The sequence below is a fragment of the Ctenopharyngodon idella genome, chromosome 10, assembly GCF_019924925.1.
Source record: "Ctenopharyngodon idella isolate HZGC_01 chromosome 10, HZGC01, whole genome shotgun sequence".
In the NCBI taxonomy this organism is placed as follows: Eukaryota; Metazoa; Chordata; class Actinopteri; order Cypriniformes; family Xenocyprididae; genus Ctenopharyngodon; species Ctenopharyngodon idella.
In genome coordinates, this window is record NC_067229.1 from 40760077 (window position 1) to 40779417 (window position 19341).

The 19341-nt window shown below is 36.9% G+C and overlaps 3 protein-coding genes across 6 annotated transcripts; 1 reads left to right on the forward strand and 2 right to left on the reverse strand.

The window, feature by feature from the left end:
- The first annotated feature begins 897 nt into the window (after positions 1–897).
- On the forward strand, positions 898–3910 carry rfxap (regulatory factor X-associated protein). Its single transcript, XM_051910875.1, has 3 exons — positions 898–1701; positions 1792–1902; positions 3018–3910. Exons 1-3 carry the CDS (start codon positions 1330–1332, stop codon positions 3111–3113), a joined length of 579 nt encoding a protein of 192 aa, XP_051766835.1. The 5' UTR covers positions 898–1329; the 3' UTR covers positions 3114–3910.
- smad9 (SMAD family member 9) lies at positions 3780–13472 on the reverse strand. Of its 4 annotated transcripts, none has more exons than XM_051910867.1 (8): positions 11561–13472; positions 9210–9803; positions 8848–9105; positions 8575–8682; positions 7648–7737; positions 6951–7172; positions 5721–5977; positions 3780–4341 (listed from the first exon to the last, which is right to left on the reverse strand). In XM_051910867.1, exons 2-8 carry the CDS (start codon positions 9619–9621, stop codon positions 4198–4200), a joined length of 1491 nt encoding a protein of 496 aa, XP_051766827.1. In that variant the 5' UTR covers positions 9622–9803; positions 11561–13472; the 3' UTR covers positions 3780–4197. The 4 variants fall into 4 exon arrangements, with proteins under 4 accessions (XP_051766827.1, XP_051766826.1, XP_051766829.1 ...); XM_051910866.1 differs by having other exon boundaries at positions 8575–8685; XM_051910869.1 differs by lacking the exon at positions 7648–7737.
- Positions 13473–13619: 147 nt separating this feature from the next.
- On the reverse strand, positions 13620–19304 carry alg5 (ALG5 dolichyl-phosphate beta-glucosyltransferase). The gene is made up of 10 exons (XM_051910871.1): positions 19055–19304; positions 18626–18794; positions 17994–18040; positions 17174–17242; positions 16969–17061; positions 16738–16851; positions 16490–16549; positions 16244–16395; positions 14168–14253; positions 13620–14015 (listed from the first exon to the last, which is right to left on the reverse strand). Exons 1-10 carry the CDS (start codon positions 19139–19141, stop codon positions 13900–13902), a joined length of 993 nt encoding a protein of 330 aa, XP_051766831.1. The 5' UTR covers positions 19142–19304; the 3' UTR covers positions 13620–13899.
- Positions 19305–19341: the final 37 nt, after the last annotated feature.

Genomic DNA, 19341 nt, shown 5'->3' on the forward strand with positions numbered 1-19341 from the left:
TACTTACTATATATTTATTTTTTTGCTTTTAAGAACAAAACAGAACAGAATAAAACTATGGAAGCCCATGTCTGTGACATAAGTAAACAAATAATGCTTTGGTAAATTCATAATTATGACATAAAAAGTAAAAATTATGATATAGGGTCATAATTATGAGATAAAAAAATGAAATTATGACATACTGTCATAATTCTGAAATAAAAAGATGAAAATGTTACAGGAAGTCAAAAAAGTCAAAATTATGACATACTAAGTCATATTTATGAGATAAAAAAAGTGGAATTAATGACAAACTAAGTCATAATTATGAGATAATGTCGAAATTGACCATCAAAATTATGAGACAAAGTCATAATTAATACATAAAAAGCCAGTTATGACAAAAAAATCATGTCATGACTTTTAATCTCACAATTTTTATTTTTTACCAAAGCATTACGTTTTTCTTGTGTGGCAGAAATGGGCTTCCATGTAAAACACAATTTGATATATTTGATAGAACTAACAGATACTATTTGCAATGGTCGATGCACGCAATAAACAATACAATCTGCAATACAATACAGCAGCCAAACTGAGATACAACACAGATATATAAGGAGCAATCAGGGGGCCATAAAGTGACCCTGAGGAGTGATATGGTTACTCTAGGAATGTTTACTGAGCTGTCTGACAGCTGTTCGAAAGAAACTAGAGCTCAGATCCCATTAGTGATCTCAGCTGTTATGTGCTGGGTTAGATGGATCCTTGGTGGTTTCTTTAACATGGATGTTGGATGAACAGTAACTTACTTGAACTTGAGATCTTCGAGGCTTTAGCGACGACGCATTCTGGTCTTTGTTAGGGGCAGCAAAGTTTGCCACAATGTCAGAATGCTTTTCATAATTGCGGCAAAAGCGGAGTAGAACGTGTTGGCTTTTTTGCGCTATTATCTGCCATTTAGTTTGATTTTTTTGTTATCTAATGCAATGACATACATTTAAGTGTCGTATTAAAATGTAAGCTAGTTTAGGGCCAGTGCATTGTGTTTCTGGGAATCTGCATCGCGGTTTGGTGCCGGTAGAGGGCGAAACGTCCATTTGATCACACACAGGCGAGTCTCTTTCTGCAGCGGCCATCGCTGTTTTGTTTTTGTTGCGACCTCCTCCAGAGCTCATATTCCTCCGTTTTTATACAAGTAGGTTATATTTATTGGGTTTCTGCCATTTAAAATGTGGTATTTTAATGACTGACAGATAAAATCTGTTTTAAACTAAAGTATTCTGCACCAGGTCTGGCCTGTACGTACATATGGTTGAATGACAGGTGAGACTCTGAAAAGTAAAAATGAGCGACAGCGTTCATCTTAGTTTAGTAAACACGGGTAAAGACGGCCAAACCCCCGCGCCCGGGGAGAGCAGCACCACCCCGTCCGACCAGGAGAACTTCCCGTACGACGCGGAAGACCCGGGCGAGGAGAGCGACGTGCCGGAGGCGAGAGACGGTGCGGCCAGCCCGGAGGAGCTCAACGACGACGACACGTCCGGAGAGAGCGAGAACGTGCCCAAGACCTGCATCTATGACGGCTGCACGGAGACCACGACTCAGGTGGCCAAAGCCAGGAAACCCTGGATGTGCAAGAAACACCGGAATAAAATGTACAAGGACAAGTATAAGAAGAAGAAAAGCGACCAGGCCATGTCATCGGGAAAACTAGACGTAAGAAACGTTTGGACAAACAACAATCTCAGTTTAAACTTTAACTTTATAGGCTTAATTTCATACGATTTTGTCTTTCGTGATGTGTAGGAGGGTTCGGAGGAGAGGCCTGTATCTGTTACTAAGCAACGGCTGGGTAACATGGGAGACAGACCAGCCAGACCCTCCCTCATTGAGCAGGTGCTGAACCAGAAGAGACTGGTAAGTGCATTAAAACACTTTTTTTGGGCTAGAGTGTTTTTACTCGTACACCCCCTGGTAACCTAATGCAGTTGGTGCAGAGGTGTGTGGGTATTAGTGTAGATAATGCATAATTCATGTAGTCATGTAAAAAAAGAAAAATGAAATGAATTAAGTTTCTTTTTCTTATTATTAATACACATTATCTATAGCACAATGATCTATATTATTATCTGCATAATACACACTATCTATATCAAATCAAACACATTATACAGGACAGGGGGTGAAAAAAAAACTATATAAATAAATAATTATATGTGTGTATGTGTGTGTGTATACACACATACATACATATTAGGGGTGTAACGATACCCTCATGTCACGAATCGAGACATATCACGATACAAAACGATTCGATACATATCACGATACTGATCACGATATTATTGTGATACTCCAAGACATGGTAAAATGATAACAAAAAATATACTGTTGAATAAAATGCTAAATTTGGTATTACATTGGGGTTGGAAATGCATAGGCTTGGACTTGGTGCTGGTAACCTAATGCACAGGACAATAGTGACACCAGAATAAAAATATTCATGATTCTAATGCTGAAACACAGATTTATTTTAGATGAACATGTTTGCACTCTGTCACTGACTAGATATATTTCAATAACGTAGGCCACTTTTTACTGGTAACACAAGGCATTTAGCATTATCAGGACCCACTAATATTCCCCCATTGCATTATTATACATTATACTCAATATATATAGTAGTTTAATATGGTAATGACACTAAAACTCTGTAAACTTGAATTTTTTTCTCAAACAGTAATTTTAATTTATGCACAGCACGTATTGTCACTATCCACAATACGATATTGTTGCATTTTGTATTGCAAAATATTGTGACACGATACATTGTTACACCCCCATATATATATATATGTATTTCATTAGATGTTTTCCTCCTAGCTGCCATATTTTTTTTCTAGTTTTGATTGACAGATTATCAATTTTTTTTATATGTGACATAAATGTCATTAATATTTATATTAACTGAATATCCTTTCTTAGCAATGTGACTTATCATTAGCTGATGTTCTGTTGTTTTTGTGTTTCAGTCTCTGCTGAGGAGTCCAGAAGTCATCAGCTTCCTTCAGCAGCAGCAGCGTTTACTGACCACACAGAATCGGTCTCAAACACAGCACAACTACTGAAGGCTGAAGATGCTTTACTCATCCTGTTGAGGATTTAATGCAGTCACAACTTCACAGAAATTTTAAATGCGGAATATTCTATATTCATGTGGGAACTGTGAGCATCTGTGACCTGCAGCTGTCCTTGATGCTGTGGAGACTATCAACACTGCATTCTGAAAACTGGCATACTTTAAGTACTGCTGTCATCATGAAGCTCGTTGATATCATGAAATGAATTGGCAGCTAAATCTACTGTATATCAGTAATGCATTTGACTAGCCATCCTGTTCGGCCTCATGTAGTATCATTTAGTGTTTTTAAATTAATGATAGAAAATATGAAACGGCAGCTGTAGAAATTAATTTTTTTTAGTGATCTCAATCTAATCTGTAATGTTTATTAATGTCACCAATGAAAGCTATGATTTAGTTTTACCTTTTTAGCCATCATGACAGTGTAGCTGAAAGACACAGCATACACCCACAATTCTTCAATCATCTTTATTATTATTTTAAAGATGGGGTAAGCTCAATAAGCAAATGAAGTTTTTATTGATCTTGTGAAAATTGATAACCTGCAGTTTTAAAAGCATAAATACCAAGAAGGCTGTGGATTTTTCAACTTTTTTTGTTTTGTTTTTAAATTTCATATTTGTGTTTGGGCCAAAAAATAAACAGGCACAAATAGAACAGATAGAGTTTTTTGTATTACAAAAACAAGAAAGCTAATGCAGGTGAAAACAACAACAACAGCAACATGAAATGTTATAGAAGGCACAATGTTATATGACACAAATAAAACATTGCCAGAACAAGTACCTGCCTACTAACATATTTCTTTGGCTTCCTATTAGAGAGATTCTATCTGAATTGATCTCAGCTAGTACATGCTGTGAAATAGCAGAGTTTTTTTAATTTTTTCATTAAAAACAATGCAACACTTATCTAACCACACAGCTGCTTATTTAACCGCATGATACTTCCTTGCTGATCCTATACCGGTACCATAAACATCCACTGAAAAGACAGAGATAGAGTGTTATGTGTCTTGGGTTGCTATAAAAGTCTATTGGGAAACTATATTCCCCTTGTTCTGCAATGCATTAGGATACAGAGGAAATGGGATTGTGTGGGGAGCCCATTTGGGTCAGAACTTTGTCCAGCCACTGCAGAGGCCCATGCAGGTGGATTTCTATCCAGCAGGGGGTGCTGGTGACATCCTGACGGTGGTACTCGGCTCCCCAGCCCTGAGAAGAGGAGACATTTGATCCTCAATACTTGGGCATCTTTATACAACACCTAAAGCGCTAAACAGGTTTTTAAAAACTATAATAATACAAGTATTTGACGATCCAAAAAGAAACTGCAAACTAGTTTTCCAAAAACTAATTTGCAATTCCATGTCATTCATAAAGTACTTTAACATAGAAATAATCACAAACAATTTGTTGTTATGTGTCTGCATACATACAAATCAAGTAGGGAATATTGTGCATGTCATATCAGTCAGTAACAGGAGAACTACAGAGCTATGGGATCTGCGGTGTGTTTTGGCAGATCAACATCCATAAAACAGCAAGCCAAAGATTAGAATAACTACATATTAAGTTTGCATAGCAACACTTAGAAGATTTTCTATTTGAAACTGCTAACTACCTAGAGAGCTGTTAGCTTGTGAATGACGTTGATGACCTTTCTGTATTTGCGATAGTGCTAAACAGCAACTTTCAACCATATTGTTGGAGGTAATAAACTTGACAACAGTCGTATATAAAATACTGTATATTGTTATATTTATATTTATAATAAACTAAAAAAATCAAGTAGATTTTTGCATTTTCTGAAGAAAAAGAGAGTTTAGGGTTGTACTGAGAACCAGTTCCTAATCGGTTCTATTTAAAATTCTCGCACGTACAGCCATTTGGTACTAAAATTCTTACTAAAAACAATATTAAAAAAACCTTACTAAAATTCTCTGACAGAGTTTCATAGTTATACACTAGCCTACTTAATCAACACGGCACCACTACTGAATCTACGACATGAAACAAAAAGCGCAACCAGTGTAGTCTTCAGAATGAATGAATCTAATAAGACTATTCTTGTTCTTGTTGTCCGATTCCTGAAGGAAAGACTCTAATGACCCGAACGAATGACTCTTATGAGCAAGTTGTGTTAAGCGAATCAGATTCATACAGTGCACCCAGAGTAGTCTGATTCCTAAACGAATGACTCTTATGAACCAGTTCTTTTAACTGAATCAAAAGCATACAATACAGCTCAACCAGTGTAGACTGATTCCCAATCGAAGGACATTTATGAGCCAGTTCTTTAAAGTGAATCAAATGCATTCAGCACAATCAGTGTAGACTGATTCCCAGTCGAAGGACTTTTATGAACCGGTTCTTTAAAGTGAAGTGAATCAAATGCATCCAGCACAACCAATGTAGACTGGTTCGCAAAGGAAAGACTCTAATGATTCGGTTCTTTTTAGTGAATCAATAGCATTCAGCGATTCAGCGAAACTAGTGTTTACATAACATTTATTAGCCACCCAACAGGGTTTAGATTACTTTATAGGCTACTCTATATGCCATTATGCACCACATATTCTAAACCTCTTTACCTTGACAAAACTCATCCTGATGGTGCACATCTTGGTGAGTTCATAGACCACCTCGAAGCCGTGATTTACCGACTGTGACAGCAGCTGGGCAAACAGCTGGTTGTTGAAGATCTTGAGGCTGCATCCACTCGGGATCTTGCAGACGGTGGTGGGGTGGAAACCGTGCTGGTAGTTACAGTTACGACTCTGTACGAAAATACTGCTGTCACTCAGACACTCTGCGTATACCTCCCCTCCGACATAATACAAGTGCACACCTACAACAAAAGAGAGAAGAGGTTTAAAAGTGAGTTACTAGTTGCACATTTATCTATCTGAGGCTAAATACACTTTTAAAATCATGAACATGAAATCAGAATGTAGTTTTAACTCACTTATTGCATGTCCCTGGTCTTATTGTAAACAATATTGCAAAAAAGTCAATTTTTTGATAGACAAAATCAAGTCCCGTCCTACATTTTTTCTTGTTTGAGAAGCAATAGGGAAGAAAGGGCTATTGCAACTTCCTTTCATTCTGACTTCAAGACACGTTTAGATTTTATAGGTCAACAAAAAGAACAAAAAATAACTTATAACAACAGTTCTAAAGTGGCTTTTATGCACGTGTGTTTTCCCACCACTGTGAACTACTGCAAAGTCCACACATAAAACAGTACATCACCACCTTTGAACTTGGTAAATCCCAGAAATCATTATCCACAAACCATGCATTCATCACGTTTTATCACATGCCAAGCGGAAACCTTAATAATCTCCTGAAGCATCCTGATCTGGATTATGTCGTTGTCCTTGGCACTTTTCCCACCAGGATCTCTCACACAAGTAGATAGAACTCAAACTTGGCCTCCGTCCATCTATGCCCGGTGTGTGTGTGTGTGTGTATGCATACTTCTCCCTGTCACTGCTGTAACCTATGGCAACACTTAATGTCTTTCCAACACTGGCACAGTGACGCTCATCCAGCACCCTGAGAAAAGCCAACATTTGGATAGTGTGGACTCTATCTGTCTCGCTGAGTTTCTGAAGTGCAATGTTGACTGGCCAGCACTATCTGGCGCCATAAAAACAGTGATTTTTATTTTTTATTACTTTCTCTTGGAATTGCATTAACTGATGAAAGACCATAATCAGTTTGATCTTCTCAAAGCAACTGTTTCCTGACCATTTCTGATCCAAAAACCCTCAACAAAGACAAAAATGCAAAAAAGAAATGTAAAACTGTAAACAAACCTTTGCCTATGTGTCTGCGAGTGTGTTCAATGGTAGAGTTTCGGTTGACGTTGGATAGTAATCCGAGACAGAACCGGTTCTTGTTGTTGGAGGGATCTGTGAAGCCGTCCACGAGGATGCTTCGGGAAGAGGCGTGGAATGTCTCACCCACCCTGTTGTTCAGTTCGTAATACGCCACTGAACACCAGTATTCTGGTTCCTCATAACACACTGGCCTCAAGTCTGGAGAAAAAAAAAAAGCATTCATAAAATATCATGTATCATAACTCTCATTCCATATTCATGATGAATTTAAATAAAAAAAAATAATAATTCCATTATGATTAAACACTTTCATTGTTTGGAAACACCCGGCTAGATTTATGTTTCTCCTGATTTTAAAAACATTATCAAATGGATTATGCCTAAAAGATCGAAATTAAAATCAAACAATCAATCAATCAAGTTCTGAAAATAATTCCAATGATATTGTTCCTCTGTTTCGGTGTCATTATCGCTGTGATGTGGACTTCCCTATTCTCATTGAATTAGAACGATTATTCAAACTTTACAGAGTTAGAGTTATCGTTCTTGTCGAGAATGGGCATTTAGACCAGTTATTGAAGGAAAAGCAGCTCAAAAATGTTCAGAATAAAAGGGCAGCTGCTTTAAAGGGTTAGTTCACCCAAAAATGAAAATTCTGTCATTAATTACTCACCCTCATGTCTTTCCACACCCGTAAGACCTTCGTTCATCTTCAGAACACAAATTAAGATATTTTTCATAAAATTCGATGTCTCAGTGAGGCCTGCATTGCCAGCAAGATAATTAACAATTTCAATGCCCAGAAAGATACTATAGACGTATTTAAAACAGTTCATGTGACTACAGTGGTTCAACCTTAATGTTATAAAGCGACAAGAATACTTTTAGTGCACCAAAAAAAAAACAAAAAAAAAAACGACTTTATTCAACAATATCTAGTGATGGGTGATTTCAAAACACTGCTTCATGAAGCTTTGAAGCTTTACAAATCTTTTGTTTCAAATCAGTGGTTCGGAGCGCGTATCAAAGTGCAAAAGTCACATGATTTCAGTAAACGAGGCTTCGTTATGTCATAAGTGTTTCGAAATTTCAGTGGTTCACCACTGGGGGTTGTGACTTTGGCAGTTTGATACACGCTCCGAACCACGGATTCGAAACAAAATATTATTAATAGACAAAATATAATATTACAGTATTTGTTATTTTGAATTAGTTTTTATTTCTATATTTTCAAATTTCATTTTAATTTTACTTTAAGTTTTAGTAATTTTGTTATTTTTTCATTTTTTTATATTCTGTTATTTCTATTTAGCTTTATTTTATTTATTTTTTCAATTTTAGCAATGTATAATTTATAATAACTTATTTAATTTCAGTTATTAGCCCAATCAATATTTCTTATTTTTGTTTACATTTTTAAAGTTTACAAGTTTTCAACTATTATTTATATTACATTTTATTTCAGCATTATTTCAGTTAACAAAAAACTCCTTTTAATAGTTTAAGTTAACAACAACAAATGAGTAGGTGTGTTCACAACTTTTGACTGGTACTGCATTTCAAAGTACATACATAACACACAGTAAGTCTAGAGTCTCACCTCTGTGGGGGGCTGACAGAATGAGTTTATTGGGGTTGGAGGACTCTCCTGGTTTCACATCCTCAGACGGAGTGGTCTCCATCACACTGTAGGGTGGAGGAGGCGTCTCTGCTGTGCAACGAGAACAACAGTTTTGAATGACCAAAAAGATTGTATGAATGTATGCAATTCAGTGGCACTACATTTCATGCAAGAAGGTCATAAGAGAGCTAATATACATAATCATCAATGCTTGAGAAATCATTGCTAATAATGAGTGTCAATTAGTTGTACCTGTGATTTGGTAGGGGCTCCCAGGGTCAGTTCCACTGCTGGGGGAGTTTGGGTAGCTGTGTGCAGCGGGGGACTGGTTTAAAGAGCTGGAGGGAGATGAAGAAAACGAGCTACAGGGCATAGCAGGGAAGGAGTCTGGGTAAGTGGCATTTTGGGGCATGAGAGGCTCGTTGTGTAGGGAAGCATTCCGGAATTTTGCCAACAAACTGTGCTGGGGGTTGAACTCACTGTGACGAGGCACAAGGACTGGGGGTAGAACTGTTTGGAAAAAAAGAGAAAGAAGATTACTAACAGATTTATACTAATGCATATAATCAGTATGGAAGAAAACAAGAAAAAGTGGTTTGTGTATTGATTTCCACCTGGCGTCTCCACACGGCGGTAATGATATGGATTGATGCAGATCTCCTTCTGCTTGGAGCCGAAAGGAAACTCGCAGCAATCCAGCGCTTTGAGCTCATGGTGGGACTGAAGATCCGGCCAGCGCCACACTCTGCAGTAGATAACGTGTGGCAGACCTTTACGATGGGACACCTGGAGCCTTCCGTCCAGGGATCGAGGGATGGTCACACATTTACTGGGCTGGCCAGGACAGCTCAGAGCCTTTTCCAGCTCTTCCATGGCCCCTTTTTTCTTCTTGAGCTTCTTTACAAGGGAATCAACAGCCTTTTCCGCCCACTTTTCCTCCTCATCTCCTTGTTTCCAGCCCAGCAGCCTTTTCACAGCTGGACTGGTGAAGGAAAAGAGGGAAGTGATGGATGTTGTGGAGTGCATCGTGGGATGGGGCGACACTGGGGACTGGATTTTTTCTCAAAGTTTGGGGCACGCAAGGCAGATCTGTCTTAAATCACTTCAACCCAGGAGCCTCAGTTTATTTCTTTACAGCCAGGATACAGACGGGTGTAAAATAAACCCCCTGACAGGGATGTTTTCGTCAGGCTGTCAACAGTTTGGATCTGTGAAAGAAACAAAGAAGCATATCATTTAATAATAATAAAGATAATAAGTACATTTTTAATTGTTTGTGTCAGTATTTTTAACTGCCTTTAATTTGTACTTTAAATTAAAATAGTATTAAAAATTATTTATTTAATTATTTTTTTTAAATAATATATATATTATTTTAATAATACAAATAAATAAATATTTAATAATAAAGATAATAAGTAAATTGTAAATTGTTGGTGGCAGTATTATTATTTATTTAATTATTGTTTTAAATTATATATATATATTATATATAAAAAAATTTAATAATACAATTAAATACATATTTAATATTAATAAAGTAAATTGTAAATTGTCAGTGTTTTTAACTGCCTTTAATTAAAAATATTTATTAAAAATGTATTTATTTATTTAATTGTTATTTTTAATATATATATATATATATTTTTATAATACAATTTTATGTGTGTGTGTGTGATTAAATTATTAAATTAAATTATAAAATTAATAAAATATATTTAATACAATTATTTGAAAAATACTGAAAATACTTACATAAATCAATTACAATTTACTTATTATATTTATTATTACTATTATTAATTATTATTATTATGTATTTAGTGAAACATACTTTAGTGAAACATACTTTTTGCATTACAGTAATAACAATTGGGGGGAAAAAACATGCTTAATTGTCATGAAAAATAATGTCAAACAATACAAACATATATTAAGAAAAATGGCACCACTTTCTTTAAGCAAAATATAATTTCCTATACTTCTTTCTTATGATTTTTGGGGTGAAATATGATATGGACATATTCTTGGCACATTTTGTGAGATTCTACCTATTAGGGCATAATCACAACACATTAATCTGGAGATCTCAAGATCTTTTACATCATGCTTCTGTGCATGCTGAGATTTCTGAGGTATTGCTGAGTTATTGTTGATGTCAACAGGTCCTACTGTTTCTCGCTGGACCTCACCTATTCGTCCTCTCCCTTTCCTGTCCGAGACTTTCTGATGCAGAAAATGATCTGCCAAAAATCAATGCAGTTTCAGCATTTGAAACCAGAGAGGTTTGCTTCCATATTTGGCCAGTCTAGTCAAATAATAGCTTCTGAAAATATTATTGCATGTGATACCAGAGGTGTTAACACGCCCCTAACTAAATCAAATAATCGTATGAGATGAATGAGATCATATAGGACTAATAGCAGCGTATGAAATCATGCCTCAGTTTCAAATAGGCACAGGCAGGCAGATCAATTGAGGGTGAATACATCTGCTCTGTTCTCAAAGGCAGTGTGTCCTTATGAAACTGGCGTCTGGCAGTCTGAGTGCTGAGATAGGCTTAATCACCTAACTCCCCCGCAAACGCGCATACACATCCTTTCCATCAACTTCACTTTGTTTGTTTGCTTTAAGGAATGTTAAAATGTTACATTTGGCACTTATTTTAAAAAAGTATTTCAGGTATACACAACTGTCACGAACGTATCACTCTCTATGGAGCAGCATCAATAAGCAGCAAGTGGCATAATGTCTATGTTTACGCAGCCTCCCGTGATATGGACTTACAAGAAGCAACAAGTTAACGTGAAGAAGACAAAATACAGCGTCAAGACAAAGTAAAGTTTAAAAAAGACACTTGTCATACCTTATTTTTTATCATTTATAAAACTTTTACTTTATAAGTCCTGAAATAAATTCTAAATATATCAGAAGTGGTGTATATATAACACGTTTTATTGCTTACCTTATTCTTGTGACAATAACAATCCGCGTAGTCGGGAAATTCCGCAAAATAGCCGAATGCTGAATCTCGCGCCGACTGGAGGTGTACAGCGCGTGTGTTTGGATGGAGCGAGAGCCGCGGCGTCAGTCTGACTGGAGCCTCAGCGCCTTCGTGCGGAATTCATCCGCAGCTCCTGGAACTCTCCCAGGACGTCAGACACACAGAGGGATCATCCCATTCAAAAGAGCAGCCAGAGACTCACTCTCAGGCCTATTATTGAGGGAAAGCAGGTCATTGTGGGCAGCAGTGTTTCACTTTTAATTTGTTTTCAGGGACAGATGACAAGCGCGGACAGCTGTTTTTTCCTTTCACAGGAAGTGATGCACCTTTTTGGCCAAAGTTGTAAAGTGAAAGTGATTATCTCAAAGTAGTTTTCATGACTTTCATTTCAGTTATTCTTCGTGTGCGATTATTTTGTGACTTTCAAGCGGTCGACGTTTCAAAGGAATTTGGGAGGAAGGAATTCGAGCGGTTTATCTTCAAAAAAAGCTTCAAACAAATATTACTATAATGTTTTTATATCAACATTGGTGATAAATAGTGACAGTAGTACGTTTTGTCGATGCACCGTCGGATATCGATCCCAATGGAAACGCTCGAGAAGCTAATGTTGCTATGGTTACAGGCAACGCAACTTCTGATCACGAGCGCCTTCTCAATAACTTCTAGCACGACCGTTTAATGGCGACTGAAACGTTGTTTGTGTACGTTAAAAATACGTAAATTTAATTGTTTTGGGTTAACCCCCCATAACTCGAAACCTGTTCTTTTCAACGCTAACATGGGACATTGTGATTAAAACGAGACATTTTCTATTTATTTAATAATTTAATGTGGGGAAAAAAACAGGTGTTCATTTAAAAATGCCCTATTCTCTCTAAACATTTACCTGCTATATGTTTAGAACTTGGAAGCAGATGATTAATAAAGTTAAAGTAGAAAGTAGCAGAAGCTCGCATAGTGAAAATCAAAACAAATTTAGTGGCAGATTGGCGGAGCGCCAGCACGTTATCGATAGCCCTACTTCTCCTGCGCTCCTCGGCGCGGATGGATACACTTCGATTGTGTGCGTAGAGTGACTTGTCCAGTTAATGACGCAAGCCAGGATGGCGACAGAGAGTCTAGAAGTTTGACATTTTCACAGTTTACAACAACTGCAGGGGAACGTAACAATACTCCCAATAATGACAGCTCGCATATTTAGTGCTCTCTTTGATCAAATGAGTTTGGCAGGGGGAATTCGCTTCCAATAAAGGGACACCGCAAAATGATCCTCTTCAATCAAGGTGCACAGGATCATATAAATTACTGACGAGGCTCTATATTTAGGGCTTAGCAGACAGGAGAAATACAATACATCTATAGCTGCTTAAATAACGGATCTTAAAAATAATTTGTCAATGTAAAATATTGAAATACCCCATCTTTTAGAGTGGTTGACAAGATAAAGGGTCTGACTACAAACAGATGCCTTCCTGGTGGAGGGAAAGGGAGGACAAACAGGATATTCTCTCCAGGGTGCAGAGCAACCCATTGTGTAAACCACATTAAAAAGGCCAGAGTACACACCAGACCAGGTCTGTCCCTAGAGGGTCGAAGGGTGGTGATGATTCTAGATTCTAGGCCCCCAGCTTTCAAGAGGGGGGAGGGGGAGGGGCGATTTCAACCAAGGGGGACCCCACAGCAACAACCTGCACCGGGACCCGGATACCCTATCTACTGCCCTGCCATGGACCATTTCTGTTAGTCAACTGTATTATTAAACCATATATGCACAGATAAGTGTGTTAAAAATGACACTGATTTTAAACATCACCTTTTAAGTACACACACCATATAATTTCTTTTAAAACTACAAATCAGGCCCAGAAATTATTCTTAAATGCTCTGCATAAAACAATGTTTTTCAAATAAGCTTGTTTAATTAAAAAAGAAAGAGTGCCATAAAAACTCGGCATCATTTGTCTTTATCTGGTTCTGTGCAACATTTTAAATTAGTTGTAAATGCAGAAACGCTAACTGATTATAATTTTTCTTTATTTGCCCAAGAACCATCTGCCACTTTTCAAAACCAAAACCTAATATAGTATGTAAAAGAAAACCATGAAAAACAGAGATATTACATTAAAAAATAAAAAGACAAGGACAATCCCCTTGTGTGGACACGGCACGGTCAGTGATAATGAAATGCTAGTGCTGCTCATGATTGCGTACAGAGTGCGCTCATTTGTGGCAAAGGGCTGTACGTTTAACCGTTGGCCCATGTTAGCTCATGAACAGCGCACTAGCAGTAACAGCAGCTACTGAGTTTTTCTCTCCGACTCCAGCCTCCAGGCACCAGTGAGGTAACGCAGTCTGATAAAGACTAGATCCCGGCCCATCTGCAGCCAACTCCAGAATGGCACCAACTTTGACCCTAAATGTGCAATAAAACAAGTCTTCATTACCTCATAGTGGAAATAACCTTCATTTTTGTGACATATACTGCTAGAAATAAGATATAAAGTATGAAGTATTTTAATTGCCTATGCTTTAAGTGCATTATATTTCAAAACTGACATCACAAACCTTCAATCTCTGTCCAGTTAACAGCCACTTCTGCTACAGGGATTTCAAAACACTGAGCAATGTAGAGAAGTTCCACATCAAATGCCCTGCATGGACAAAAAATGTATTAAGAAGTTAAAATAAAAAATTAAAAAAAACCAAAGATTCTTATATATATATATATATATATAAAGGTTCTTATAAAAGTAACCAAAGTGCTTTTTGTAATTTGATGCTATATGTAAAGTTAGAGCCCCTTTAAGCTATTTTAGAGGTTCCTAATTTTGCTTTTGTAATTTTGCTTTTTTTGGTAAAAAACAAAAAAACAAACACTTTATTGTTCTCATAATAAACACTGCAGGATCACCCCTTTTATCACAGTGTCTGAAACAGTTTGATAATAGATTCTGTCTCTCTAAACCCCTCCTTTACCAAAGCCTGCTCTGCTCTGACTGGTCAGATGACCCAGTCTGTTGCGATTGGTCTACCGCTTACAGCAACGAAACGAAACGCCCGTTACCATATCTGAATTTCAGCTCCGGAGGCTTCCTCAGGGCTTCATACACAGTGATATGAACAGTAATGATGGCGTCGGTTTTACCGTATCAATTCCAGCCCTAGGCCTTTTGAAGTGCATGCAAATTAGATTTGCAGTGCAGAAAACAGCGTCTTCTTGACATGTTGACAACACAAAACAATCTCTTCCAGGCCTCAGCTACAACTACAGTGATTGAGGGTGGGTCAAAGTAGACATTGTTCACAGACAGCCAATGAAAACAATAGGCTGGCATTAAGCAAATTTGTTACAAACCTAAATAGATTTGACCAGGAAGTAAAATTGGAATTACTGATGACTCCTTTCGGCAGTTCAGAATCTATTCTTTCTTTTGAGAGACAATAACTAAATAATAACAATACATTTTCGTACACTTTGATCTTTGAAACTTTGCAGACCTTTTACATTCACAAATAGCTAAAATTATACATTATAAAACAGTTAGTTCCAGTCCTTGATTGTGGTTGGTCAATAGCTGTGTTTTATTCACAATAAACGACGGCTATGACTGCTTCACCCAACGATTCTGTGTATCACTACATTGTTGATATTTGAAATCAACCCAAACAAACCCACCCCTCTCTTCATTGCTCCACCTCTAAAACTCACACTCCAATCCTAACCACCCTGCTCCAAATCGGTCTCGAACCCCAGCCCGTCCGCTGCTGGCATGCTGAGGCGAATGCACTAACAATGACGCTAGACACCGCATTCTCTAGCGATCGTCAGTGCGCAGTGGTTTAACTGCAAAACTTTCCCTATCCAGCCACCGTTACACACACAATGGGAGAGTGGATGCCTGTTTATCACAGCTGATGCGCAACAAAATGCTTCACGAAAAATAAAGCGCAGTTGATGAACGAACAACAAGGAAGCACAAAAAATGAACATGCAGTACACACGAGTAAATACAAAGTGTTCATTGTTAGTCGCAAACAGCACAGCAGCTCCAGACAATCAAAACCCAGTGTTACTCACATGAGAAGCGGGATCAAAGCAGTCTCTGCATCTGTTTTTAGGCTTTCCTGCTTAGCTCTCTCCAGCGCTGGAAAGCTTTTCTAATATAAACGTGGGTCCTACAGCGCTTGCCCAGTCATAAACCTTCATTCCAGTGATATTCTTCTGAGCTGTTTTGTATTATGTCCCATTTCTCGTTCTGCAGTTTTTTTTTTCTCTTATTTTCAAATCTCCCTCTTGCTCGTTCTCTCTCCTCGACCATCATACGCCCCCTAATGCTGATTGGTTGGACATTTGTTGTTGGTACCGGGCCGACTAACTTCCAAACAGTGTATTTGAAATATTACTGAGTCCCCCTTTAATGAAAGTTGCAATGATACATATTTTTTGGCTTTAATATTTGTATTGTGTGGTAACTTTTATAAAAGCAATAAGGTACTTTGAGGCTAGTACTGTATCGTGAATAAGTCACGGCTGAAGGGGTTGCAGGCACTCCGCTTTGCATCGGTAATAGAAGGTAATATTCAAAAAATCCTAATTGGGGCATTTTAATATAAAGCTCTTCAACTTTTAAGCCTCCTTACCAGCGTTCCACATGCAGGCTGGAGAAGGTTTTCAAGGCAGCCTCACGAGTGAAGAGCTTAAATCCACATTGTGTGTCTTTAATCCCCCTCACGCAAAAGAACCACACCAAGAAGTGGAATCCATACATCAGAAACGTTCGGAACACAGACCGCTGTCACAAGAAGAAACAGAAAATGCAAAAGTATTGGCAATTTTCTCACGAACATGAACTATTATGCTTCAATATTTTGAGAAACACTGTTTACCTGAGCCACTGATTCTTCTTCCAGGTGCGCTCTGGATCCACAGGAGATCGCCATGTTATCCTGCATGGACATAAGAGGAAAACATTTTCAGATGCTCTGAGATCTTTTGACAAGGAAAGGTCTAAGTAATTTGACAACTCCATCTCCTGGTTAAGCTTCAAACAGATATGTAATCCACACATACCAACTACTCTGAGATTTGCGACATGTTGTGTGTCTATTTTTATTTACAAAAAGTGGTGTCTCACAGGCTTCTCACTGATGCTCTGAAGACCATCTTCCACCTTTTCAATGTCAGCAAATTTAGTGGCTCCATCTGCATCAGCCATAAGAACAAGCCGTCCACGACAGCTTAGTGCTCCCTGAGCAGAGACAAACACAATAACAAACAACATTATAACAACTATGTTGATGTGGATGCTATGTGGATAACTCTATGACAATGCACAAGGAGAACTGGGTGTTTTTTGTATTGTTACCATTCTAACTGCACCACCTTTTCCACGGTTCTTCACCAATGTCAGAACTCTCACTTTTTTTGCTCCATACTTCTTTGTGTATTTCATGGCAACCTGAAGATACATATAATCAAGCATTCAGTTTGACCACAAGCACAGTAATTATTTTATTCATGATTAAACAATACATATTATAAGGAATAACAACAATAAGAGATAAAACTACCTCTGTAGTTTTGTCTTTGCTGCCATCATCTACTACAATAACTTCATATGTGAATGATGGATTCTCCTTCTGTAAAATCAATAAGAGGACAAATTAGGTTAAACAGCCACTTTAGATACAGCAATGCCATCTAGTGGTGAAAAATTCACACATACTGTTAAAACAACCATTCTGCAGAAAGACCCAAAGGGATTTAAAGAACACATGTGGCATCATTCCTGGATTCACAGGTGAACTCACATACGTTTACACTTTTATTTATAAAAGAATATATTTTATTAAAAGAATATGAGGATGAACAGAGGTAACTGTGAGTGTGGGTTATAATACTGATTGCATTGAGATGTGTGATTTATAGGGTGATGTGTTGTTTGGTGTAAAATGTAAAAATTTGGTTGGTGTTTAAAATGAATGTATATTTGTTATCTTACTATGACTATAAAATATGTATAAAAAATATACAATATATACTGGAACTATTTAGAGTGATATAAGGGATGGGAAAAATAACAAGCTTTTGCTTCATCCCGCTCCTTTTCTGACATATGCAATTATTGATTATTACACTAAGATATTGTTTTCTCATTCTGTATGTTGTAACACACTTATTGTATTTTTTATTGTAAGAAAGAAAGAAATGTATAATTTTTAAAATGTATATTAAGCTTTACATTTTTAAGTACATATGTAATAATAAAATTTTTATCACAAACATTTTAGTCAGAAAAACAGAACTTAACCATTAATAAGACATTTATGACACTAGCTAGCCTGCTGTTTCATAATAGAAATGTAAGAAAATCATATTTGAATAATGCACCTGTCTTTTCTCCAGGTATTCCATGGCTTCATCCATCATAACAGGCACTGTGATAGGACAGAGATATACATTACAATATAAATCTTCTTACTGCCAAGAGGAGATTAATGCTTTTGAGCCATAAGGAATCCAATGGGGGTTGTAACCCAAAATGTATATATATATATACTGATTGCATTGATTGCATATACTGATTGACATATATATATATATATATATATATATATATACAGTCAAACTAAAAATCATTCAGACATTTTTGATATTTTGATATATTTTTACTAGTGGGTGCAGGACACTATAGTTCATTTATGTAAGTGAGGATAGCAAAATAAAGTAAACTGTGACATATTTTAACCAAAAATTCTTCATACAGTGGACTATCAGTAAAATTGATAAAAATTTGGAACCAAAAATTATTCAGACACTTTGACCTGACCATGTTTTGCTTAAATGTTATCTGACATAATTACGATTAATTTTTTTTTCTGACACAGTTTAACTCTGAGATCTTGTCATATTTTATTACCATTTTTTAAACTTTAGTGAATAAACTGTATTAATGAACGAAATGTTCAAGGTGTCTGAATAAATTTTGGTTTGACTGTATATATACCATCAAAATAACTCACATCTGAGTTCTTCATTGTATGAAGGGACAATCACAGACAGATCCAATGAGGGAGGGTCCATCAGACTGGGAAAAGACTCTTTCTTGCCATCTGCAGTCAAAAAGTGTTTCTCCTTCTCATGGCGAGTCTGATCTACCATCTTAGCACTGACATGAGCAATCACAACAACCTAAAGAAAAGAACAAACAGGTGTGACACTTAGGAGTAACTAACTTGTTCAACTGGATTAATCAGTGAAGCTCAACAGAAGTGTTACTATATATTCACAAGTATTTCAAAAGAACAATTTCATTACAAATTCATATTTCATTAACAAATAATAATAGTAACAGGTCACTAAGAGCAAGCATAAATCAGAAACATAAAAATTCCACAATAATATAAAAATTATAAAAACTTCCACAATAATATATAAATTATAAGATGTACCAAAAGTAAGACGATCAGCGCCAGGATCATCGAACACTGCAATAATTCACATAAACAGAAATCCATCATCCATTTGTCAGTCAACATAGCACTGCAGAGAAGTTGTCACCAGTTTACAGCTAAACTACCCTACTATATCATACAGAGCAGTTTTAAAATGAGCCTCCGTGAGGCGGGACATATATGAATGGGTGTCGTACTTATTTACGGAATAAATAGTTAAATCTCCATTGTCGAATTTACTTCCAGTCACACAGAAACACCTACGCGGAAGTCGTCCTCACTAA

Coding starts and splice junctions, on each gene's coding strand:
- smad9 (XM_051910866.1), bottom strand. CDS start 9,621: ATGCACTCCACAACATCCATCACTTCCCTCTTTTCCTTCACCAGTCCA. Junction 9,106..9,209: donor CCGCCGTGTGGAGACGCCAG/GTGGAAATCAAT, acceptor TTTTCCAAACAG/TTCTACCCCCAGTCCTTGTG. Junction 4,342..5,720: donor TCAGGATGAGTTTTGTCAAG/GTAAAGAGGTTT, acceptor TCCTCTTCTCAG/GGCTGGGGAGCCGAGTACCA.
- rfxap (XM_051910875.1), top strand. CDS start 1,330: ATGAGCGACAGCGTTCATCTTAGTTTAGTAAACACGGGTAAAGACGGC. Junction 1,702..1,791: donor TGTCATCGGGAAAACTAGAC/GTAAGAAACGTT, acceptor CGTGATGTGTAG/GAGGGTTCGGAGGAGAGGCC. Junction 1,903..3,017: donor TGCTGAACCAGAAGAGACTG/GTAAGTGCATTA, acceptor TTTGTGTTTCAG/TCTCTGCTGAGGAGTCCAGA.
- alg5 (XM_051910871.1), bottom strand. CDS start 19,141: ATGTTGACTGACAAATGGATGATGGATTTCTGTTTATGTGAATTATTG. Junction 17,243..17,993: donor AATACCTGGAGAAAAGACAG/GTGCATTATTCA, acceptor TTGATTTTACAG/AAGGAGAATCCATCATTCAC. Junction 17,062..17,173: donor GCAAAGACAAAACTACAGAG/GTAGTTTTATCT, acceptor ATGTATCTTCAG/GTTGCCATGAAATACACAAA.